General features: G+C 39.8%; 1 protein-coding gene across 1 annotated transcript; it reads left to right on the forward strand.

Annotated features, from left to right (window-relative positions):
- Positions 1-1,629: 1,629 nt before the first annotated feature.
- si:dkey-37g12.1 (atrial natriuretic peptide receptor 1) lies at positions 1,630-26,238 on the forward strand. Its single transcript, XM_053618823.1, has 28 exons — positions 1,630-1,690; positions 3,612-3,797; positions 3,893-4,014; positions 4,132-4,221; positions 4,382-4,527; positions 5,378-5,499; positions 6,351-6,497; positions 6,601-6,755; positions 7,102-7,237; positions 7,395-7,486; positions 7,594-7,732; positions 8,946-9,024; positions 10,487-10,586; positions 11,280-11,372; positions 11,592-11,669; positions 12,992-13,127; positions 13,320-13,366; positions 13,452-13,523; positions 14,875-15,022; positions 16,348-16,500; positions 17,370-17,544; positions 20,603-20,746; positions 21,016-21,139; positions 22,324-22,392; positions 22,509-22,683; positions 24,119-24,217; positions 24,408-24,499; positions 26,042-26,238. Exons 1-28 carry the CDS (start codon positions 1,630-1,632, stop codon positions 26,087-26,089), a joined length of 3,228 nt encoding a protein of 1,075 aa, XP_053474798.1. The 3' UTR covers positions 26,090-26,238.

The raw sequence follows: 26,238 nt of genomic DNA on the forward strand, positions 1-26,238 counted from the left end.
CGTGCAGCAAGACAGGCTCGGAACGATCGAGGTCTCATACAGCACTCCTGAATCTGACCTTTCATGTAAACATAACAGCAGCTGAAAAGGACAGAAGTTTCTCCGAGCACGGACCGACGTGTCACGTTTTGAGTTGATGAAATCAAGTTGCGTCTTCCAGATCACTGGCCTGGATGCAGAGAGCCATCAGTGAACATTCCCACGATCCACTGGTGCCCAATCTGAAGCTTCTTCCATTTATAGCCTCTGGAACATGTGAACTTTTTTTTTTTCTTTCTTTTCCTGGAGCCACTCGACGCAGCCAGTAAACATTACAGAATAACGTCTAACCTCGGGATGACTTTATATATAATCTTGAAAGGTGCGATAGGTAATTATTTATTTTTAAGGTTTGGAAAACTGTATCGGGATCCGGAACGCCTGTTTGTTTGGATGGACTTCCTGTCAGTCGTTTGATTGGCATGCCTCTTCACTCCGCCCACATCTCAGTCTGAAATCGGCAAGCGCTCGGCACAGCCGGATAATTGTCCTGTGAGCAAAATAAATAAATAAATAAATAAATAAATAAATAAATGATGCAGTTCTTTTTAAAAAGAATATCCGAGTGTGCTTGAAAGCGATAACCGCTGTAAGTTCTTTGGGCGGAGCTTCATCGACACGGGCGTGTCGAACGGACGTCTATTCCTGACGAATACCCCTTGAAAGGAAAAATCCACCCTGAATGACTGACATATCAATATTTATGATACACACGTGACCTTCAATGGTGCAATAGATTTATATTAATATTAAAAAGCCGTGAGGAGGTTGGCCGAGCGCTCCATGCGGTGGCCATGCCTGGCTGTTGCGAAGCTCTCGCTTCTCCCAGATTTTGGAGTGAAAAACAAGGACCATATTATTTTGTTATGAGGAAATTTGTGTGAGGAAGTCCTGAGTGCTTGGCCCCCGTGACTTGATTCTGTCTCCTGAAATCCAGACGGAACTCTTCTACAAACACCTCACCGTAACCACACCTCCAGACCACGAGAAATGGTGTGAGAAAGCCGAGGATCAGCGAGGCAGCATGTCTACCTAAAGACAGTGATGCAGCGGCACTTTAATCCTTTACTCTGACCGGCTCTCTCATCTCCTCATCTGTACGCTCGGCTCAGCTTCTAAAGCTTCAACTTTCACGCCGTCAACGCCATCTCCACCAACGCCGTCTCGTAGCTCGCTAACTAGCCGAGTCGAGTCTCTGTAACTCAGTGATGTACAGCTGCAGTGCACTCTGGGACAAACGCTCGTACAAACCTCAAATCTCCACTACTTCTACGTTATCCGTTATGTTTGAGATCGTAGTAATGTTCTGTCCTATTAAACATCATCAGAACTTGCGTGTCATCACATAAACGCTAACGTCTCACGGGGATAACAGAAATACCGCCCCGGACGATGACTTAGCAGCAGAATCATGCTAAATATTCCATTATAAACTTCTTCACGGGTTTCAGGGTGGAGTCTAAATGAATGAATTAATGAATGAATGAATCAAACATGCGACAAAGTCCACCAGCTCCTGTGCGAAAACAGGAAGTGATATCGTCAGAATAAACACAAACAAGTAAACAAATCACTGAGGAGCGAGTTCCCATGGACTGTATCGCTTGTTTTCCTGGACGACTGGCTGCTAAGAAGAACAGCGTCAGAGGCGGTGACACATCCCTGAGGTCTCTGGAGCTCCAGTACGTCTGGCTTCTCCTCTCATTTTTCTTTTTTTTTTGTTTGGAGGACAGATTTTACAATCTGGACGTAAATGACTTTCTCTCCTAGCGTCTCCTGCTTTTTCTTCCAAGGCATGAATAGTAAGTGATCAAATGTATATATTTATTTATTTTATTTCTTTGGTGTTGGTGATTACAGATGAGAACAAGTTCTGAATCACATACTGGAGACAAAATCTGCTCAGGATGCTTCATATATATATATATATATATATATATATATATATATATATATATATATATATATAAGAAATCATCTTTGTAAAGGTTGTTGTTTTGTTATATCTTCGTAGATTGGATTTATTCAGGCTACAGAGTGCATTTTGACGTCCAAGGTCAACGGTACATGTAAATGAATTATAAAGGGGTTTAAATGATGGAAAGGAGGCTGTGTGGAGGGAGAGGAGGGGCGGGGAGGGGTGGTAGTGGTGTACGGATGCGATTAAATCGCTAAAATTTCGATAATATTCCTATCACTTTTTTTTTTCAGTCTTCCAGCGAGAATAGAAAAAGGATTTCCTTTTTTTTTAAAATCGACCTGGTGACATGTTAATGTTTTTCAATGAGCGGTCAATTCCTAGCATTTATTTTTCATTGAAAACGGAGAAAGATTTCATTCCAGTTCCACTAAAAGACACCATGCCAACAGAACCTCTACATTTTATTACCTCCGCTCTACTGATGGAAAAACAACATTACAATTCTAACAGGAAATGAGTTCTCACTTCATTCTCAGCTCCATCCATCCATCCATCCATCCATCCATCCATCCACATCAGTCTGTTTCTCATCACCTGAGGTAAAAGTCACTCTCGGCGTTTAAAGATGATCGAGCCTCATCGCCGTCTCATCGTTCCACTCATCTCTTAAGTTCGCTTGTTTTGACTTCCTGCACTGTCCGTTAGACTTATGTGCATTTTGCTATGATGTGTATCTATCCAAAAGCAAGATTAAAAACGTAATAAAGTCCGATTTATCTGGTGAGGTTTTGGACAGCTTTGTTCAGACTGACTCTTGTGAACAGTGTTTATTAAACTGGCTCGTTACACAACGTGATCTTTGCAGGCAGACCCTAAGGCACGGCTCAAATGTTTCCTAAATAAAACATTTCCACATCATTTTGGTGAAATATTTTGATGTTTCCTTAAAGTAGAGAAGACAAAGTAGATTATTTAACCGATATACGCAGTGCTGCTTGAACGTTTGTGGATTTTCGAGGCCTTTAGTTGCTTAGATATTACTCTGGGTTCCTTTGTGACATCGTGGACTATTACAGGTCTTGCTCTTGGAGTGATCTTTGTTGGTCTGCACTCCTGGGGAGGGGAACAATGGTCTTGAATTTCCTCCATTTGTATGCAATCTGTCTGATCGGTGGAGTCCAAACTCTTCAGAGATGGTTTTGTGACCTTTTCCAGCCTGATGAGCTTCAACGACTCTTTTTCTGAGGTCCTCAGATATCTCGCCACGATACACTTCCACTAACACGTGTTGTGAAGATCAGACTCTGATAGATCCCTGTTCTTTAAATAAAACTCACACCTGATCGTCATCCCATTGATTGAAAACACCTGACTCTAATTTCACCTTCAGATTAACTGCTAATCCTAGACGTTCACATACTTTTGCCGCTCACTGATATGTCATATTGGATCATTTTCCTCAGTAAATAAACGATGAAGTATAATATTTTTGTCTCATTTGTTTAACTGGGTTCTCTTTATCTACTTTTAGGACTTGTGTGAAAATCTGATGATGTTTTAGGTCGTATTTATGCAGATATGTAGAAAAATTCTAAAGCGTTCTCAAGGGTTAAACGTTGGTAAACGCCACCTTTCCTCTGTTGTGTCTCAGATTACACTAAGGTCGTTCTGTCTGTCCTGCTGCTGCTGTTGGTGATGGTGCCGTTGTGTCTAAGCGCCAGGTTCACCCTCCTCTTGGCCATGCCCAACACTTCCACACCTTTCAGCGTGGGCCGCATCGGAGCCGCGGCTCTCATCGCCATCGACGCGGTGAATAACAGCACGGAGATCCTGCCAGGTCAGGTCTGGGAGATTCATACCAGTTCTGACTACTAGAACAGATCACAATAGTGATTCTGTTTGAACTTTACGTTAACCGATTGGCGTCTTTAGGTCACCAGCTCGACTTTCAGTACGTGGACGATGAATGCGATGATCTGGTTGGCCCGGGAAGGATCGTCGCTCTGCAGCAAAAACACAATTTCAGCGCATTCATCGGCCCCTGCTGCTCAAACGTGCGTGACGCTTAACTACGCTAGAAAGTAGTAGTCTGACACACAGTCAAGTAAGGAATAAAACAAAAACATGGAAATGGAACTCAACAGCGTTTCCTTTATTATGCCTTGTTTAAGGTGTGTGCAGTGACGGCTAAGCTAGCAGCTTACTGGAACATCGCTATGGTCAGTCCTGTTTGTGCAGATCAGCAGTTTTTAGACAAAAAGGTAAATCTTATACACGTATAAAAGCGACTTAGTATTATTCTCATGCTTAGAAATTATTTACGAGTTCTATGTTGTGGCATTTGTAGTGTTAAATGCTAATTCGTCTATGCTAGCTTGTAATTTTGTGCTTACTTTAATTTTATGTGTGAATTGAGTGCAGGCGTTTCCCACCCTGACGCGAGTGTTCGGGCCCTTCACCAAGTTGGGAACCTTCTTTGTAGAGATTTGTAAGCAGTTCGGATGGCAGCGTATTAGCATCCTTTATAACAAAGAACCCACGTGGAGTACTCCGGCAGAAGGGATCCGGTAGGTGGAGTCGAGCTTTAAGCTGCTATTGTAGTAAAACGGGAGTGAAGTTCGTATTGTAATAAAACTAAAACTGTAACAAACGTTCTTTTTAAAGATTTCTCTAGTTCAGCGTGGAAGACTAGGGGTTGTACACAAAAAATGTGATCTACTTTCTAAACAAAACAAAGCACATTAAAAAGTATGTTAGCATTTCTGATATTCACATATTTGATATGTTATTTATTTATTTATTTATTTATTTATTTTTAAACAGCAAAACAACCTCAACAAAAGTGAATTTTTAAATTGCAACTTTAAAATAGTATATTAAACACACAAAACAATATAGCAACACACCTGTCAGTCTGTCCCTAGAACTGAATAAATAAAATGAATAAATTCTAGCTTAATTCTAATACTATATTGTCACTGAATTCAAAAGAACAATCATGTTAAAATAATAACTATATTTTAATATGTTTCCAAGTACGATCTAAAAGTAAAATGAAGCTAAACAAAACTAGAGTAATTTAAAATAACAAAAGAAATGAAATTTGAATTTTTTTGTATTGTATTTTTTAAAAACAAACAAAGAAAGATGGAAATTACTCACACAAAGTCTGTCCCTAAAATCTACAAAAATTAAAATGAATAAAATCTAAGCAAACTTAATCAAAGTAAATTACATATAAATTCAAATATAAAAACAATGACTTATTATGTTATTTAAATGAATAATAATAAAGAAATATGTTACACAAATTTCAAAAATAAGAAAAAATAAGAAAAACAATAAATAGAATCTGAAAATAAGAAAAACTATACCTGTAATCTTTTTAATGCTTGATACATTTTTATTTTGTTAAAGGTACCAAGCAGAGCATAATAACATCACAGTGGCAAACTATCTGGAAATTGATGGTCCTCCTACCCATAATTCCACTGTGCTGCAGTCGAAGGCTCTGACTGAGATCTCCAGCTCGTCGCGCAGTAAGTGAAGCTGGAGTGCTGTGGGTTTTTAGGAATTACAGAAATCAATATTGACTTAAATTTCATCTTGATGCTGTTTGTTCTTATTCTGAAGTTTAGTTTTGTGTCTGTAACATGAAACTCATAGCTACTAACGTGTAGACATACAATTTAAGAAGAAACTTGTAGCTATGAACTTTTAGTGCGTTGATTTAAGAAGAAACTTGTAGCTATGAACTTTTAGTGCGTTAATTTAAGAAGAAACTTGTAGCTATGAACTTTTAGTGCGTTAATTTAAGAAGAAACTTGTAGCTATGAACTTTTAGTGCATTGATTTAAGAAGAAACTTGTAGCTATGAACTTTTAGTGCGTTAATTTAAGAAGAAACTTGTAGCTATGAACTTTTAGTGCATTGATTTAAGAAGAAACTTGTAGCTATGAACTTTTAGTGCGTTGATTTAAGAAGAAACTTGTAGCTATGAATTTTTAGTGCGTTAATTTAAGAAGAAACTTGTAGCTATGAACTTTTAGTGCGTTGATTTAATAAGAAACTTGTAGCTATGAATTTTTAGTGTGTTAATTTAAGAAGAAACTTGTAGCTATGAACTTTTAGTGCGTTAATTTAAGAAGAACCTTGCAGCTATGAATTTTTAGAGCCACGGTTTAAGACGAAATTCATAGCTGTGAACTTTTAGAGCCACAATTTATGAAGAAAGTCATAGCTATGACATTTTAGAGTGACAATTGAAGAAGAAATTTATAGTTATGAACTTTTAGAGTCTCGAGTTGTCGTGAAATAAGATTATTTTTGTTGTTGTTTGTAGATTTAAGTTGTACGTTGATGCTCTTTTAATGTTTCTCTTGTGGTGTAGTTGTAGTGATCTCAGCTCATGGCGAAATGGTGCGCAGTTTAATGATCGAAGCTCATGGTCAAGGTCTGACCAGCGGAGAATTTATCTTCATCTGTTTCATGCCCTACAGTCAGGATGAACTGTTCGGCAGTTTCGAATGGAACCAAGGTGCCATACTCATAAATGTTAAAAATGAAACTGGCTTGATGATGAAAAAGTAAAAATGTGTTTAACATTGAGATTTTATTACTGAATTTTTTTTTATACTCAGGAGATGAGTATGACTCGGTGGCCAAGCAGGCCTATCAGGCACTTTTCATTCTGTCTATGTACAAGCCTGATGATGAGCGTTACAGAGCTTTCGCTGAGGATGTCATCATGAGGTCAAGGATGGACTTTGGCTACATGTATGAACCTCATGAGAAGGTTAGTTTGGGGTGGGGGAGGGGGGCATATTCTCACTCATGAAATATTCTGTACAATGGCATGACCTAGTAGAACAGACCTGTCCTGGGCCTATTAACAAAACAATCAATCTATTCAATTATTTTAATACGGCAATGTGAATTGAGATCTCTTTTATGAGTTTAAACTGAGAATATGGATCCTGGCTTTAATTTTAATTTGAAGATTCTCTTGTAATTCTTTTGTAAATCTTCTTCTCAGCACCTTTATGAATCTGCTTTAAGAAGAAACTCATAACTAGCCACTTAGTAGAAATTTTATTGGTAAATTTTTATATATATATATATATCATTATGTCCTCTAACAGGTATCGGTTCTGGCAGCTATCGCTCATGACAGCGTCTGGATTTACTCTCTGGCTTTGCATGAAACTTTGACCGAGAACTCCGACCCGTTTAACGGTTTTAAGGTCACTCGGCGGATGTGGAACAGAACCATCATGGGTTAGTAAAAAAATAAAAAATAGCTGTCATCTCTAATCTGAATTTAGGCCATAAATTGATGGGGTTTTTTTCCACAGAAGATTGAATTTAAAATAGCAGATACATTTCAGTGCAGAGAAGGTTATTATGGGATGTGTCTCGGTGGCCTTTTCACCAGGTATCCAAGGAGATGTGACGATCGATGCTAGCGGGGACCGTGAGCCGGCTTACATGCTGAAACACATGCAGAGCAGTGATGGCCAGTATCAGGTCTCTCTCTCTCTCTCTCTCTCTCTCTCTCTCTCTCTCTCTTTTCATCAGGATTCAGTACATGTGAGCAAACACAGCATTATTCTCATCCTCCTCCTTTTTTGTAGGTCATTGCTAACTACTTTGGGACCCGTAAGGTGTATGAGGCAGTGGAAGGAATTCACATCAGCTGGCCTGGAGGAAGGCAGAGTCCTCCTAAAGATTCCCCTCCATGTGGATTTAAAGGAGAACTCTGCACCAGCACAGGTACTCGTTACAGTCAATGTAACTATAAATAGAATATTAAAAAAAGTGTGTGACTTTCTGTAAATATAAAATCGTCGACACATTTCTATGGCGTTCGAGGAAATCCAGGACGTGCTGTTATAGGAAAATACCGCCACCTCATCGCTGCTTGTTTTCCTACACCAGCACGACACGGAGTGTTTTATTATTTACTAAATGAAATTGTTAATAGTAACAACAAATGATTAGCAGAACAAAAAGAGAGAGACAGACAGAGAGTGAGAGAGAGAGAGAGAGAGAGAGACAGAGAAACAGTGGGGTTCTTCCAAATTCTAGTGTGAAACATTTGAAAAAAAAAAAAAAAAGAAAGAAATAAATCTACTGGACATTTCTATTTATTTGTGTGTGTGTGTGTGTGTGTGTGTGAGAGAGAGAAAGAGAGAGAGAGAGAGAGAGTTCAATTTATACAGTGCCTTTTCCTTTACAAGTATGTAACACAAAGCAACATCAATAATAATTTTCAACAGAAAATAAACTGTTGCAGGCTGATGTGTGTGAATGGGTGTGCGATTGTGCCCTGTGATGGGCTGGCCCCCCATCCAGGGTGTCCCCCGCCTCATGCCCCGAGGTCCCTGGGAAAGGCTCCAGGCTCCCTGCGACTCTGTGTAGGAAATGGATGTATATATACACACATATATGTAAATGTAAATGTAATTATGAATCTGACCTGCTCTGGAGTTGTTGCAGATTTCAGATCAACAGGGGGCGCTAGAGATTCAGATTTGCCCCGTACCCTGAGCTTTTGGGACAAGATCATGCGCTTTCAACTTGTTTCCACTTCACCAAATGAGAGCTTCATGACCTCTGCTCTTCTGCTTTGATTAAAAAAGATGAAGAATGGAGAGAAAATATAGAGATTGCCCTCTGAATTATTCACCCGTGCCTTCCAGATCTAAAACTCCATCTTATTTGGAACGATAGATCTGACTTTATTATTATTTTTTTATGATATTTTACATATATATATATATATATATATATATATATATATATATATATATATATATATATATATATATATATATATAGCAATGTACTGATTTTTGTCCAGCCTTCAGCAGACAGGTTGAAGTAATAAAAGCGTGAGAATGCTTACGCAACCTGAGTTCTCCTGGCTAGACGTCATTTTATGTGAAACAAAAGACACTCATTGTGAACGTTCTGTGTGTTTCAGAGAGCAGATTTTCATTTGCGGTGGGTCTGATTGTGGGATTGATTGCCATAGGGACTCTTTCAGTTTGTATTCTCTACAGGTAATAAACACACATCTATTAACCCTTTAATGCCAGATTTTGGTGTTCAATAAATAAATAAATAAATAAATAAATAACTTCTGAAACATTCTGACTGGCAAGTTATTCACTAAGATTTCATTTGGACTGCTTTTTAAAACTTTGAAGTCCAAAACGATTGAAAATCTCTATATTTTTTTAAAAAAATAACTCTTTAGAAAAAAAAAAAAAACAACTAATTCACTTTGCAAAAATTTTTTAATATAGTAACCTTGATCTAGTATTTCCTATTAAAAGATTACAATACACCGAAATATAAGATTTTATGAACATATAATACTAAACCTTTCTAGACATTTCCATTCATTTCCTGAATGTGTGTTATGTCAACAATCCCATAAGCATTTGGAACTGGAAAATATTTCAAGGATGTTCAAACCCAAAATACATCCTCTGACTAATCCTAGTTCGTTTCCAATATTCAGCTGGACACAAAAAGAAGCAGTGAAGCAGTGGTGGAAAGATTAGTGCACCTTAAACAACTTACGTAAGAGCAAACGAGCCGTGAAGCTATTTTTCGATGATGCTTTTAGATTCAGAGACTGAAAATGCGTAAATGAAGCTACCGCTGGAATGTAAGCATGACTTGGCGTGCCTAGTGATGAACTTACATAAGAATAAGCAAAGCAATAAAAGATGTGGAGACGGTGGGTTTATTAAACAGTCCTGAGGCTGCCTCCAGCTCTCTCTTCAAGGGAAACAACAACAACAAAAAAACGCTTAGCACTGGATTAGAATCAATCGATAGAGTAAATAGAACTTTTTTGTTAACTTTTGTTAGATTCGAGATTCAAGAACCTGCTCATTCATCCGATCATCCGATCGGCCAATCGTGTGGCAGAAGCTCAATGCGTAAGGTCGTGTAGATAAAGGTCAGGAGCTTCAGTTCATATCAAACATCAGAACAGGGAACAATGTGATCTCGGAACAGAAATCCGAGGCTACGGTGGGAACGAGTTCACCTAAACTGGACGGGTGAAGATTGGAAAAACATTGTTTGGTCTTTATCCAGTCTTCATCTGTTCAGTTTTGATGTCCACTGAAGCCTCAGGTTGTAGTTTTTGGCTGACACAAGTGGAACCCCATGAGGTCTTCTGTGGTTGCAGCGCATGTGCCTTAAGGTTCTGAGATGTTTTTCTGCTCACCACACTTGTGGATATTTCAGTTATCGTAATCTTCCTTTTATCTCAAACCCCTCTGAGTGCATTCTCCTCGGATCTCTCTAAAATCAGATGTTTGATGAGAACTAAAGCCCTTGACCTGTATCTGCATGATTTTATGCATTATATTGATGCATCGCGATCCGAGTACTGAGGGTATCTCGCATGTTCTTACACATGCTGCAGGAGAAGATATATAAAAATATATTAAGGGTAACGAATAAAATCACGACGATGATTAAAATCTCGAATCTTGTTAACAGGATGTACAAACTGCAGCAGAAGGCCTCCATGATGCTGTGGAAGATCGATGCCAGTGATGTCATCATGATGGAGTCTCGCTGTTCGGCAGAGGCAAGCAAGGTGAGAGATCTCGATTAGAACGGATGATTATGAACCTTTTAACCCCTTTAGACCCTATAGCCTGTTGCAGCGAATTTAATCATCACGATACAGAATTGCTTTTGTGTAGGAAGTCCAATAGCAATATCAACTGAAGTTTAAGTAGTGCAGCTGCAAAGGACAGGCTTACGGCAACGTTACTGAGAACAGGAACGTGTTTAGCGGATGCTCCACGACATTAATTTGACTATAAATGCATAAAAAAAGTATGATGTATTGTTTCGTAATAAATAAATGAAAAGATGTCAGTGTTGACAGATTGCTGTGGAATAATAACTTTCCTATAACAGCATGATACTGAGCATTTGATTGCATAGAAATGGAAAATGATAGTAGTTTTCCCCCACAGCTTAGTGAGAGTAGTGTACAATATCCTGCTCTCCTTATCACGTATTATCTTTATTTTAAACACTTAAAGCCATTTATCATGAAGTTACCGCGTTGCACTGCATGTCGTGCTCGTCATGTCACTCTTGGCGGTTTTGCATCTGGTCGTAATGATAGGCCTTTCACTACACGTATTCCATGCTCATGCGGTTGCATCAGAACCGTTCAGCAAACTGACATTTCGCACACATTGTAAATAAGCAGTTTCGGTAGCTCACTCTTAAGGCAGTTAGATTTTCCATTTACTCTGTCTCTCGCGCCAACCAGCTGCTGGGACGCAAATCCATACAGGCTTCACTCGAGTCCATCATTTTCATCATGCAGGACAAACCCTCAGCCCAGCCAACTGCTGTTTATAATGTGAGTATGCATGGCCTTGCTATTTCTCTAGCTCTTAAAGAGGGACAATCATGTTCGTGCATCATTTAACCTGCGAGTGTCTGGTCACGTTGACCTCGTGTATAATTAACCTCAGAGACGATTTCATCAAACCGCTCAAAAGGCCGTGTAGTTAAATGTTGCATAAGTCTAGCGTGCCCTAATGCTGTTCTGCTCTCTCTCGCTGTGCTCGGGGTAAAGGGGACTGTTTGCTGTGTTCGCTTCCTGAGTGTGAGAAGTGTGCATCTGAGCGCTGACCTCCTGACCGAGCTAAAACGGGTGAGCGCTTAAAGGAACATAGCAGTGAAAAATAAAAACACAGTTTAGTATGCCATTTGTCTTGTTATGTATTACTTTGTAGCAAAGTTGTTTTTTTTTTTGTATCTCATATGACCCATATGTGTTTTAATGAGTAATGAGTTGTCTGCTTTGATTCTAAGTCAAGTCTCAATCCTTAGCACAAGGAGAGTCCAGGGTCATAGGGTCCAGGATAAGTGCAAACATCTTAGCTCTAGTTTTAGAGTTAAGTCAAGGGTCAGTGTTGCATCTGAGAGTCTCAAGCTATAGAGTCCAGGGTAAGTCCCGAGTCCCAATTTGTAGAGTCTGACTTGAATCCAAAGTCCCAAGCTGTTAAGTCAGAGACAAGTCTTGGGTCCTAAGCTGCAGAGGAAGAATTGCATACAGAGTCAAGGTAGAGTCCAGAGTCCCAACTTGTAGAGACCAGGTCGAGTCTGAAGCTGTTAAATCCAGGTCAAGTCCTGAGTCCCAAGCTGTAGAGTCCAGTTCGAGTCCAGAGTCTGAAGCTGTAGAATCTAGGTCAAGTCCAGAGAGAACTCTAGATTACCAAGCCATAGAGTCCAGGTCGAGTACAGAATCCCAAAATATAGAGTCCAGGTCGAGTCCAGAGTCCCAAGCAATAGAGTCCAGGTCAAGTCCAGAGTTTCAAGACTTAGACTTCAGGTTAAGTCCAGCATCCCAAGCTGCAGAGTTTGTCAACGCCAAGTCAAGTCCAGAGTCCAAAGCTGCATATTTGAGGTTGAGACCAGAGTCCCAACTGTAGTCCGAGTTGAGTCCACCATCATGCTGTAGTCTAGTCGATAATCCAAACCCATATGTCTTGCTGTAAGTCATAGGTTTTGAAGTCTGTATCTAATCACAAGTCAGTTAAATTAGGGGATTAAGTGTGATTTAAATCTGAGACTCTAAATCTGTGCTTTTCAGTACAGTATCTCTTGTCTTTAGCATTTTGACAGAATTCACAGTTTTTGGATAATTGTTGTGTAGCCATCAAGAAACCACTGAGAATTTCCAAATAATACAATCAGACTAGTCCTGACATCACCAAATATCCACCCCAAACTGGTCCAAGTCTTCATAAATGTGCTTCCATCTTTAAAACATGCCATTCAGAAAAGGTTGTCCCACAGTTGAAACGGAATATCATGCTCTCGACACTACCGCGTCACCAGTGTTTGGGGAATTTTCATTTAATGGTTAGACTTCTGAATTTGTTTACAGTGTTCATATTAGTGGTGGAATATATAGATAATAATGGAAATAACCAAGAACCACTGTATCTCCTTACCTTGTCTTTATACCAGTGCAGAGATTTGAGCCATCAGAACATCTGTAATTTCATTGGAGCATGCCTAGACTCACCACAGCCGGTGATCCTGACCGAATACTGCCCTAAAGGAAGTCTGCAGGTTTTCACACACCTTTACCTCATTCATTTTTGCAAATATTAATTCGCACCCATGTATTTTCATTAGTATAGAGGGTGACATATTATATTGTCTAGCGCATTACTGTATATATTTCTCACACTTTAAAGGTTAACGCATTTCCAGAAGAGCTGAGCACAGGCGCGTACTTAATTAATAATATTTCATCATCTTACGGTTGAAAGTTAGGTGTATTCCGAGTCAGGTTGCTCAAGCCTTTTGGGTAGTGGTTTAATGATGAATCGCAGATCTGTGAGAATCTGCGTAATACTATAAATCTGTAAACCTAGTATAAAATGTATATTATGTAGAGTAACTTTTGTCTTTAAATTGGCAGGACATTTTAAAAAATGACTCCATTAAGCTGGACTGGAGCTTCAAATGTTCCCTAATGCTGGATATTGTGAAGGTACATCGCTAATAATGCAGTGTGTGTGTGTGTGGGTGGGTTTTTGGATGGGTGGTGGTGGGGGGATGTTTGTGTGTGTGATTAATCTCCAACGTCCCATTCTCCAAGGAATTGAAATCTCCCAGCGACTATCAAGTTGCCTTCAAGGAATGCACATACTTGACAGTTAGGAAAATTCTGACCTCGTTCTCAGAAAGTAAAGGCTTAGGGTTGAAATTTCTTTTCTAAGAAATTTAAAAATATTGTGAAGCCCGATGTGTAAGTGTATTTCTGATTACATTTCATTTTTAATAAGTAAATTAATTTGTACACTAGTTTAGAATAGTAGAGACTACAGGTACTGTGACCCCGCAAATGTGAGGGAGAGGTTGTTATACTGAAAGGTGTAAATAGCAGGCAGGGTTACCAGGTCTCAGCCAAAATCCCCACTTTCTTCACATGTGCACAACACACCTTGATGGATTTATAATTTGCAATATGTGCTCAATCACCTCCAAAATCCCCCTTTCCCTCTTCCAAACTTCACACTATATCTTACAACAGAAACTTTTCTGTACGCACTGTCCACGCTTTACACTTTCACTTTGTGTGGCACGGCCTTTGGACTTTATTTTTTCACTGGCAACTTTGTTTCCATCAAAATAAGTCAGATGTAGTGTAAAAAAAAAAAAAAAAAAGCAACCCTGGCAACCCTTCTCACTGGATAAAAAGCAACTTCATTATCATGATTAGAATAAGATGCGCATTATTAATATTCCCCAGAATTAAACCATGTTTCTACCATCTTTCTGTACAAACAAAAAATTAAAGGAGCAGTATGTGATATTTACATCCCAGCACTCCAAGCTTAAGCTTTAACAATTGTGACAGAAACATAAAGGTTAAAATTGTGTATGTCTCATTAGATGTTGTTTAAAGAAAGGATGCAAGGCTGGGGTCAGAGCTAGGGTTGAGCAGCCGTTCAACCTGGCAGCAGAGCTAATTTCCAGGCCAGAAAAACACAAACATCTGCTTTAAATTTTTAAAGTAACCAGTTCGTATGGGCATTAGAATGAAACGGCCGCATTTTGACTCGCAGAAGCACTGCATCCCAGCTTTGTGATAGTGCGTCAGCATTTCTGATCTTTCTGTAGTGTAACAATCCCAAAACGTAAAATAGATCTGATAAATATTATTGTATGGTTATTTTTGTCAACTGTAAACAACAGGTCCCTGATACGGATATACAGTATAGAAGATAGAAAGCCAACATGCTGATACTGTATAAATGTGTGTATTAAAGATAGAATGGATATTTTGTCCACTATATCACTAATAAACAGTAAGGGAAGACATGTGACCCCTGGTTTAGGGCATGGACTACCTTCACCGCAGCCCTCTACATTCCCACGGCCGCTTGTCCTCCTCCAACTGTGTGGTGGACAACCGCTTCGTCCTCAAGGTCACTGACTTCGGCCTGAGCAAGCTGAGACACGCCGGCACAGTGGACCACTGGAGCTGTGAGTACATGTCTGGGGATTAAAGAAAAAAAAAACCCCACATGTTTAAGTTTTTGGATAATCATTAAAGGAGCAGTATGGGATTTTACAGCCCTCTGCTGTCTGTGAAGTGAATTACACATTGAAATAGAAGCAGAAAGATGAAATTGTGGGGGTTTTTTTTTCTTCTTGCATTGCTGCTTAAGGAAAAGATCTGAGGCAGAGCTGATTTCCAGGCCAGAAAAATGTAAACAGGTGCATTAAATGATTAAATTAATTAAAAAAAAAGCAGTATGTGATTTTTTTTTACAGCCCCCTGCTGTAAGCTAAACGAATTACAATTGTAACAGAAACATAAAAATAGAATTTTTTCATGAACTGCATCTTAAGGAGGAAAATAAATAAATAAATAAATAACTGGGGTGGAACCTATTTAGAGAGCAGGTAAAATATAAACAGATGCTTTAAATGATTCAACTAATTAAAGTTTATAAAGATATGTGATTTTTTTTTTAACACCCACTGCTGCGTGTAAGATGAATTACACGTTGTAACAGAACAGAGATAAAACTGTTTTATTAGCTGATGATTAAGGAAAACACCTGTGAGCAAAGTTAATTCCAGCCCAGAAAAAAACACAAAAGGATTAAACCGATTAAAGGAGCTGTATGTGATTTTGAATGCTGCATGTGCGATGAATTACAATTGCAATAGAAATGGTCTATGTCTATGTTTAAAGATAAGATCAACCTGGGAGTGAATCTCATTGATGGGCCAGAAAAACGTAAACACATCCTTTAAACGATTAAAGTAATTAAAGGAGCTGTGTGTGATTTTTACAGCTGTAAGATAGATGTATTGCCATTATTATAGAACCATCAAGATAACATCGTGTATGTCTCATGTCATGCCGTTTAAAGATCAAATGCAAGGCTTATCAGCTATTCAACCTGAAGCTAGAGCTAATTTCTGGGCCAGAAAAAAATTGCGAATCGATGCTTTAAACCATGCTTTAAATGAAGGAAAGGGCAGTACAGTATGTGAAGTACAGTTGCAATAGGAGTGTAATAATAAAACTGTGTAGGTCTCATGAGTTGATTTTTAAAGGAAAGCTGCAGGGCTGAGCAGCCTTTTCCAGGCCAGAAAAATGCAAACGGATGCTTTAATAAACAAACCCACCAGACAATATTATTATCACGGTTTCTCTGGTAGATATTCGATTATATGAGTACTACCTGTCGAGAAACAACTTGAAACATCTTTCTGACCACTTAAATTTCTTTGTGAGCAAACTTCAAACTTTGAGGTGGAGTTCGCGTCTCAGTGCGTGTTTTTCATCCTCTCAGCGCTGCTATGGAGAGCTCCTGAGATCCTGAGGCAAGCCGTTACTGCTAGCGGCACTCAGAAAGGAGACGTGTACAGTTTTGGCATCATCGCTCAGGAAGTGGTGTACCGCAGAGGACCTTTCTACATCCCTAACAGCTCCCTTAAGGCCAGAGGTGCGTCTGAGCCTCCGCTCAAAAATGCTTTAAAACGCACTAGGCTTTTACAGAGAACCCTTCTGAGACGTCTAAGGAGACAATTCAGAGCCGTTCTCGAGAGATGTCGACAAACTTTCAACAATTCAAGCTGGAAAGTTTGGAGACACTATGTATTTCGATTTCAAGAGACACTTATTCATTTCTATGAATAAATTTATTGAGGAAATAAAATGTTTTTTTTTGTTGTTGTTTTTTTTTAAATGCAAACCGGACATGCTAACCCTCACTACTGCGTCTCTGTCACCGGTCGTGTGTTTGTTTTTTTCCATTCTTTTCGTTCATGTTCAGGATCTGCGATCTAATAAATAGTCTGCTTGCGTCCGTCTCTGCTACCTGACATTGGGGAGGATATTACAGATCTCAAAACGTCGATAATCCACGGATTAATTCGAAAATAAACTGACCAAAAGATGTGAAATAACATTGTATTTTCCTGACGAAGGAATAATATTTCAGCAAAATGTTCAATAAATACAATAAAATGTCGTAGCAGGTGAATAAATAAAGGGATTTAGACGACCCTTTGAATGAAGGTATTCGCAGCGTCAACTGAAGACTTGTTTTTTTATTACGTATGCAAATATGCACATATTTAATTAGATGAAGTCTCATTTGCATAATTAAATGCAAATTCTTTGAACAAAAAAAATTACACTTGCAAGAATCAACAGGCAGAGATTGATCGTGACGTGTATTGTTTAAAAAGAATACTCATTTATGTGTTACACATAATTTATCATAATAAATGTTTTTAAATATTTCTTGATTATTATTATTTTTTTGTAGTTTCCTCCAGTGTTTTTTTTTTTTCTTTCTCTCTCGCTCAGAGATCGTGGAGCTGGTGAAGGCGGGCGGGCGCAGGCCGTTACGGCCGCACGTGGACGCCTCCGAGTGCGAGGACGGTGTGGAAGCTCTGTTGCTAAGCTGTTGGAGAGAAAGCGCATCAGAGAGGCCGGATTTCTCCTCGCTCAGGACCACCGTCAAGAAAATGTGCCCCAGTGGGTCAGTACCGATGCAGCATTTCAATTCTGGATTAAAAAAAAAAAAAGAAGGAACATATGAAATGTTATTATTATGTTATCGAATCACAAATCGGATCGGATGCAGAGCGTACCTTTTCGGGCTGGATGGTGAATAAGTTTTCAACCAGAAATGGAACTTGTGAGGTGAAATGGAGATCGCGAAGCTTTTCAAGTAAACTGTCTTGGACCTTTGTTTGAGTGTTTTATGAAAAATAGCATGATGTTGGTTCAAATTTTCTCCACCCAGGTGTTCAGGTCATTAAATAAGAGCGACGTATTGTTTCTAAATCTGACTAGATTTACATGTTACGTACTCATCGGCTTCTACATCTACGAAGCAAAGCAAGCTAACTGTACTAGCTATGTTTACTGTACCAGAGGCACTGCGACTTCCTTCCAAGCTTTATTCTTCTCTATAGACGTTTTATGAGAGGTCAAGATGAAATCACGGGTATTAGATTTGCTTCCATTTTTATTGATTTATTTATTTACATCGAACCATAAACAGGAGCTAATTATATGTAGGAACTACAGTTGTGAGTGGGGAGCTTTAGACTACACGTGTCATACGATTGGTCTGAGGAATCATTCGAGCGAATATTTTGAGACTTTTGTGTCGTTTTAGGAACTGATCCCGATGGATCGAGCGCAACGTGATCTGTGACACGACCTAACACGGTCACGTTTGATTATTTTGTTTTACGTTCGCGATACACTCTTAGGTAGAACCTTTTTCCCTCTTTATGTAACCAGTGTTTTCATTCCGTTCTCAGAAAAACGAGAGGTCAGGAAGTAGGAGCACTTTCTTATGAGTCACACATTGACGTGCGCTGAGTCACTGCTTTGCTGCAGGGTCTCGGCTAACAGACGCGGTGTCTCATACACCGGATCCGTGCAGTAATAAACGGATCAAGCTGATGCTCAGCCTCCCTGTTCCTGACCTCGGAGATCCCCCGTAGTGACGGAGGTGTTCCTCCAGGGCCTGTTACAAGCAATTAGTGCGAGAGCAGGCATTTTTAGATAGACGCGGCTTTGTAGTTCACTCACTTGCTGTATGTTTAGAAGGATATCCTACGCAAAGGCGGTGCCGTTACTTATGAGCACCACGAACGACCGTAAAGAGAAATCTGCCACGAACCATACCAAACGTGTCTGATAAATGCATGTACATTTAAACTCGTGTATACGATGTACATGATGTCAGAGTGACGTACGCACACCGTGTAAGGAATGAAACACTCCGTGGTGTGGTGTTACAGGAAAATAATCAACAACAAGGTGGTGTGATGAAGTGAAATTACTTTACTAATACCTCCCCCAAAATAAATAAGCGAAAGGCTAAGGTATAAGAAACCTGTGACTACTGTCAGAGCTGCTGGTATAGGAAAGTAATCAACACCTTCTGACCAATCACAATCCAGAATTCACCAGTGCTGTGGGATAAGTTGGGTCACTTTCAAATATAAACGATCTATTTCGATGCGCTTCTCACATCCTTTCTTTAATCGTATTCCCCTCTGTCACTCTTTCTGATATACTGATGTACTAGATTATGAAGAATTCTCCTCCACTTCCTCTCTCTCTATACAGTTCTGAAGTGAAAAAGCCCCCCCCCCCCTCTCTCTCTCTCTCTCTCCTCTTTTCTTTCCTCCCCAGTGGTTACAGGAAGTTTCTTCTTTTCTTTCCGCTCGTCCTCAGGATGTGTAAGTGAGAATCGCTCTGCCGTGGCTTTCACTGTTAATAAAAAAAGAGGCAGAAGCGAGACGCAGATGATCATTAATAACACTTAGCGCTGACGGCCCTTAATGAGCTACACAAACACACAGCATGATGGGACGCCTCCAGGGACCAATGACACGCTACGAAGAAGACACGGCGTCCCCCGAGAACAAAGCTGTCACTGTGTATCACGCAAAGTGTTCTTCCTGCTCCCGGAGATGGGGGGGGGGGGGTGGGGGGGGTTTGTAAGAGAGACAGACAGAAAGAGAGAGGTAGACAGATAGAAAAACTGGTAGAGAGAGACAGAGAGAGAAACAGGCCGACAGAGGGATAGATAGAGAGAGCGAGAGAGGACACAGATAAAGAGAGAGACAGAGAGAAAAACTGGTAGAAAGAGACAGAGCGGGATAGACGGACATATAAATAGATAGAGAGAGAGTAGTAGAGAGACACACATAGTGAGACAGACTAATAGAGAAAGTAGTAGTGAGAGAGAGACAGACGAGAGAGACAAAAAGAGTGGTAGAGAGAGAGAGTGGTTTATAAGAAAAGAGACAGATAAAGTGGTAGAGAGAGACAGAGACAGACAGATAGAGAAAGTACTGTAGCAGTGAGACAGAGAGAAAGACAGACAGGGAAAGCAGTAGAGAGAGAGAGACAAATAAGAGAGACTTATACAGTTGGAGAACGAGAGATTCTATTATTATTATTATTATTATTATTATTATTATAAATTCTCCTTTCTTATCTATATTGATGCTTTGGCAAAATTGTATGTAAACAATCATGCCAATGAAGTACTTTGAACTGAAATTTAATCGGGGGGTGGGGGGGGTGTCGATAGGAGACAGATAGAGAAAGAGGTAGAGAGAGACAGAAATGTTTGAATTTGATTCATGAAAAGAACAACAAGAGGGGTGAAAACTTTTGCACTCTTACTTTAATCCGGTGCTGTTATGATGTTCTCTGTGTCAAAGATGCATCTAAAAAATGGATTGTTTTCCATTTCAAATATATTTATTGTTTCAATTGCAACAATAGTGTATCTGTTTATCTCAGACAGCACTGCGCCATCTGATCGCCACTACATGACGTAAATGTTATTTATCGCTCGCTAAGTGTGTTAAGTGTGACTCTCTGGAGTCTGTGAGTCAGAAAGTCCTGGCTCATTGACAATTACAGTACATAAATCATCCCCATTTTATCAATATGCACTAATGATGCACTGAAAGATGCTCTTAGGATTCATGGATTGGTTGTGGTATAGGTTTTAGAGTGTGTGAAATTCATCCAAATCTGTGTGTGTGTGTGTGTGTCAGCAGTAGTGGGAAGATCCTGGACGATTTGTTGTCACGTCTGGAGCAGTACGTGTGTAATCTAGAGGAGGTGGTAAGCGACCGAACGGCTCAGCTGCAGGAGGAGAAGAAAAAAGCAGAGGCTCTCCTTACCCAGATGTTGCCACGGTAACCTCTCGACGTTCTATCAGGGACACATGCACACTCCTGGGAATGTATGATGATGAGATGCTCCTGCTGCCTCGCATCACTTAAGCCTTAAGCACATTAGCCACCTCTATACCTCTGTATCTCTATATCTTATATATTTGAGCAGATATAACGATGTCAAAGTTGCCAAATCCACACTCGCACCTGTTCTGACGCCTGACCCGATAACCTTGTGACGCCGTTAAAGAGCCTCTTAAAAGCCACTTGACTTTCCTGTGTATTTTTAGATCCGTAGCCGCACAGCTCATAGCCGGGAGGACGGTGCGAGCCGAGACCTACGACTGTGTCACTGTTTATTTCAGTGACATTGAAGGCTTTACGGAGATGTCCGCCTCCCTCACACCGATGCAGGTGATTACTCTCACTAAGCATAGTCACGCTGAAGGATGTAGAAGGATTTGGGGAATGACCAGCATGGGAGATGAAAGAATGCACACTGGAATGAAAATAAAGTTTCATTAACTGTGGCGTAATCCCGAAATTCAGAAATACATATATTCAAGGGAAGCTGCAGAAACTGTTGCTAATAGTGATTGGACAGCCAGAATGATAAATCTGGGCCTCGGATTGGTCAGTTAAGCTAATGAAGCTAGACTAACGAAGCCCGCTGAGCTAACCTAGTCAGGTGAGCTAGCAAAAGAACAGGAACTAACTTGTTTCTTAGAACATTGAATGTACAATTCTTTCATAATACAACTGATTTATTATACAATTCTTATTTTTTGTTCTTTAATAAATAAAGAAATGTATGTGTGTTTGCAAATTGCTGTGGCGTAAGAGAAATAAAACACCTTGGGACAGGCTCTTAGAGGACAATAATCAACTTCTGGGTGATAACTGGAAGTCTGCTTCATCACATGACCCCGCTGTGTTTGATTCCTTACTTACTTCTCAACATCAGGGAAATCATGTAACTGTGGCGAAGAGGGTAACCCTAACCCCAACCGCTAACCCTAATCCAACCCTAAACCTAACCCTTATCCTAACCCTAACCCAAACCCTAACTCCAACCCTAACCCTTATCCTAACCCCTAACCCCAACTGTAACCCTTATCCTAACCCCTAACCCCAACCGTAACCCTTATCCTAACCCCTAACCGTAACCTTTATCCTAACCCCTAACCCCAACCGTGACCCTTATCCTAACCCCAACCCTAACCCTAAGCCCAACCCATAACCCTTATCCTAACCCCTAACCCCAACCCATAACCCTTGTCCTAACCCCTAACCCCAACCGTAACCCTTATCCTAACCCCTAACCCCAACCCAAACCCTTATCCTAACCCCTAACCCCAACCCTAACCCGTATCCTAACCACAACCCCAACCCTAAACCTAACCGCTAACCGCAACCCTAACTCTAATCCTAACCCTGAAGAACATTGCTGCTTCATCAGTACAGAACCATTGTTATTTCTTAGGCATGTGTGAGTATGTGGAACTGCTTGCACGTGTGGAACGTGCGTAACAGTACGTGAGCTTGCGTGCATAGCCTTAACGTTTTCAACAAAAGTAGTTGTTTTCTTTTTCTGAAAGGTGGTGAACATGCTCAATGACTTGTACACACATTTTGACAACATCATCGACAACCATGATGTGTATAAGGTCGGTATATAACATGAAAGGATGACGACTGTCATTGATCAATGAAAAAAAAAAACATGAAAAAAGTTTGATAACAGATCACAGGTTTGCAAACCTGGTTCCTCTTATCTCCTCAGGTAGAAACAATAGGCGACGCCTACATGGTGGTGTCAGGCCTTCCTATAAGAAATGGAGACGAGCATGCCAGAGAGGTAGCCAGAATGTCGTTAGCCGTAGTGCAGGGCATGGAGCACTTCCAGAGCGTACACGTTCCTCAACAGCGACTGAAGGTCCGCATTGGAATTCATTCAGGTTAGACCAAGAGACTCGATAGAGCATTCATGAACATGAAGTTAAATGTTTACTGACATAACCTGGAGACTGGGGGATAAGTAGATCCTTCAAGAATCAGGATGTAGGATCTAGACATGGTTTGGAATGAGGCCCAGACAAAAGAAACTTTGGGGTTCTCTGTACCAGCAAATGAGACCAAGATTGATACTGATTCCCCATTTCCAAATGGCTCCCAAAACTAAGGGAAGATCTTTGTGGAATTTAGGAGAGTCCTCAAGACTGGACAACGTTCCAGAATCTTACCCGTCGTTGCTTTCAGCGTGGTGCTTCCACGATGTCCTAAAACATCACAAATTTACACTGTTATTATTAGATTGGTTGTCGGTTCTGATGATTTGTGGAACGTCTGTTTTTTACCTGGAGATGAATAAAGCGTATGATTTGAGCAGTATGGTAATATAATATCAGTATCACAATATATCTCGCAGCTTGTTCAAGGCTGTCAGGGGTTCTTTCAATGGGTTCTATCGTTCTCATTGGGTACATACGCATTTTTCAGATGGGTTTTACCTCTCTAATTAGATTAGCTCATATTAGTATAAGTCGTACCTTTCTAAACAGATTCATCACAACGTTTTTGGGTTACATTTTGCTTTCTGAAGAAGTTCAGCGGTTCTTGCATGGGTTCTAGCTTTCTAAACATGTTTGTTATAGGTGTTCCATGTCAATTCATCAGTGGTTCTTTACAAGGGATTCCGTGAGGGTTCTTCGGATAGTTCTACATTTTCGAAAGGCTCATCAGATTGATTGTAGCTTTCTAACAGCTTGGTTGTTTGTTTGTTAAGGGTTCTTTGCATGGGTTCTAGATCTCTAAAAAAGATTCCATGAGGGTTCTTTGGATATTTCTACCTTTTTGAAGGGTTCATCAAATGGATTGTAGATTTCTAAAAGCTTGTTTGTTTGTTAATGATGGGTTGTAGCTGAAGTTCTTCGGAAGGGTCTACATTTGAAAGAAATTCATGATTATGGTTCCAGCTTTAAAAAAAAAAAAGGTGCATTAAGGGTTTTTAGGTAGGGTTTTAGCCTTCTGGGTGGGGGTCTAGCTTTTGAAAGAGGTTCATCAGGTCTTCTCTGGATGTTTAAGGGTCCTAGAGAGGGTTTAAAGATGAGTTTACATGGAACCTTGTGTGAATAGGAAAACCTTTTGCTTCTACCAAGGGTTCTACAGAGAATCCTTAAGGGGTTTAAAGTTCTAGATTTGAGCATTCTTCTCTGTTTATTTGAGAACAACAGCTGATCTTTTTTTTTTTTTTTTTTTTGCTTACTAGTTCTATTTATACATATTACTATTATTACAATATTTCATAGTTTGACTCACTATTACCCTGCAACAGGTCAACCCACGACACAGCAGCGGGTTTGAAATGTAAAATGGATGCTGTTTTTGTTCCAGGGCCGTGCGTTGCCGGTGTTGTGGGTCTAAAAATGCCACGCTACTGTTTATTTGGAGACACTGTCAACACTGCCTCGAGGATGGAGTCATATGGTTTACGTAAGATAAAATCCTGAGAATGTTATGACAACAGTTTGGATCAAGATTAACTTTCGAGTGTCATAAAGACTGTATACATTTAAGCTTAAACGTAGCCATGGAATTCGAGACATTTTACCTGCTAAACTTTAGAGACATGGTTGTGTTTGGAGCGTTTGTAAGTTGAAACGATATGTTTCTGCTTCTTCAGCATTGAAGATCCATGTGAGCAGTTCTACTAAATCTCTATTGGACACTTTTATGGCATTCCAGTGCGAGCTGAGAGGAGACATACACATTAAGGTACAGCATACGAGTGTCAAGTTCACCATGCAGTCGTGTCGTTCAACTCCACAGGCTCCATTTGTTCCTGTTATGATGTGTTGCTATTTTGGTTGGGAGTAAGAATTTTCCTGTTCTTGCTTAGTTACTATTTTGATAGTGAGAAATGTGTTATTTTACAAACCCGTGTTCTCGCTCTATGAAAGAGCTCATTCTGGGGGATTTCAGATGGAATCTCACTTTCTAAAGGGATTTGGTAACAACTAGTGTTGTTCAGATAGTCATAGCTTTTTAAAGGGGTTCATCAAGAGTTCTTCTAATGGACTCGCACTTCTAAACAGGTTCATTACGGGGTTTTTGGATGTTAAAGAAGTTCACCAAGTTCTTTGGATGGGTTCTAGCATGGGTTCAAGCTTCCTAAAAGGGTCTGTCTGGGCTTCCACCTCTCTAGAGGAGTTCATTAAGGTCGATTAAAATGGATTCTAGCGTCCTAAAGGGATTTGTTAAGGGCATGTTGGATGGGTTCAAGCTTCCTAAAGGGGCACGTCTAGAGTTCTAGCTTTCTAAAGGAGTTTAGAATGTGTTCTTAATAAGATTGTTTAGGTGCTCATAGCTTATTAAAAGTGTTCATCCAGGGTTCTTCAAATGGACTCAAATCCCTTCTAAAGAGGTTCATCCGACGTTCTAACGTTCTAAACAGGTGGAAGGTGTTTTTTTAAATTTGTTTAAAAAATGTTTTATTAGTTTTAGCTTTCTAAAGGGATTTGTTAAAGGTTCTTCGATTGGGTTCTAACTAGGCTTGTTTGGATAGTTATACTGTAGCTCTTCAGATGGACTCTTTCTTCTAGGTATCTGAATGGGGTTCTTTGAAGGTTTTGAATGGGTTTTAGCTTTCTAGTTGAGCTTTGGGTTTGCTCTAGCATCCTAAAAGGAGTTTGTTAAGGGTTGTTGGAATGGGGTTCTAATAGCTTTTTAAAATTTTTAAGATTGTCAAGGGTTCGTCCTAGCTTCTAAAGCCGAGTATCTTTCTAAACAGATTTCTTCAATGGTTTTTTTTTTCCCTGGATGAGTTTGATCTTACTAAAGAAGTTCATTGAGCGTTTTTGGATGGGTCCTAGCATTCTAAAAGGTCCAGTATTGCACATCTTGGTGCAGATACACAGCTGGAAACAGAGTGAAAATGAATTGTATATTATTCTAAAAATGTCAAAGCACTAAACCAACGGAAGCAAAAGAAACGAAGGGAGCTGATTTGTTTTGATATCGCAGGAGTACTTCTAACCACACTTCTTGAACATGAATTCATTCTAGCCCTGCCCCCTTTTATAACCACACCCCTTTAAGTCACAAAAATACGAAGAATGTATGCCTTATTTTAGCATTTGTATCGATGGTAAAAACCAGTGAGGATCCAATGTCTCCTCATGTATTATATTTTCATTTTACACTATCCTGTTGTCATTATCTTTTATGAAACATAACTTCAAATGTTACGCTCTTGTTTGGAGCCACTGTGACAGGACGATATCGCGGCATTTTCTTACCGCATGTATTCTGTTACAGGGAAAGGGTTTGGTAAGAACATACTGGCTTCTGGGAGAGCGGCGCTGAACATACTCTGCTTCACACTTCACTTGCTGTGTGATATGGAGAAGAAGGTTTACACGGTTCGGTTTTTCATTACTTTCCTTTTGTAATATCACAGTTCACTGAGCAAATTTCCAACTGAATCGATTTACACACAGTCATTTTCCCACAGC

Source organism: Ictalurus furcatus, chromosome 29, assembly GCF_023375685.1.
Source record: "Ictalurus furcatus strain D&B chromosome 29, Billie_1.0, whole genome shotgun sequence".
In the NCBI taxonomy this organism is placed as follows: domain Eukaryota; kingdom Metazoa; phylum Chordata; class Actinopteri; order Siluriformes; family Ictaluridae; genus Ictalurus; species Ictalurus furcatus.

What these genes read in the sequence shown, in the direction of transcription:
- si:dkey-37g12.1 (XM_053618823.1), top strand. Translation starts at nt 1,630, where the DNA reads ATGGACTGTATCGCTTGTTTTCCTGGACGACTGGCTGCTAAGAAGAAC. An exon ending in AAGAAAATGTGCCCCAGTGG is followed by an intron (nt 17,545 to 20,602) that starts GTCAGTACCGAT and finishes TGTGTGTGTCAG; the next exon opens with CAGTAGTGGGAAGATCCTGG. An exon ending in GATGGAGTCATATGGTTTAC is followed by an intron (nt 24,218 to 24,407) that starts GTAAGATAAAAT and finishes CTGCTTCTTCAG; the next exon opens with CATTGAAGATCCATGTGAGC.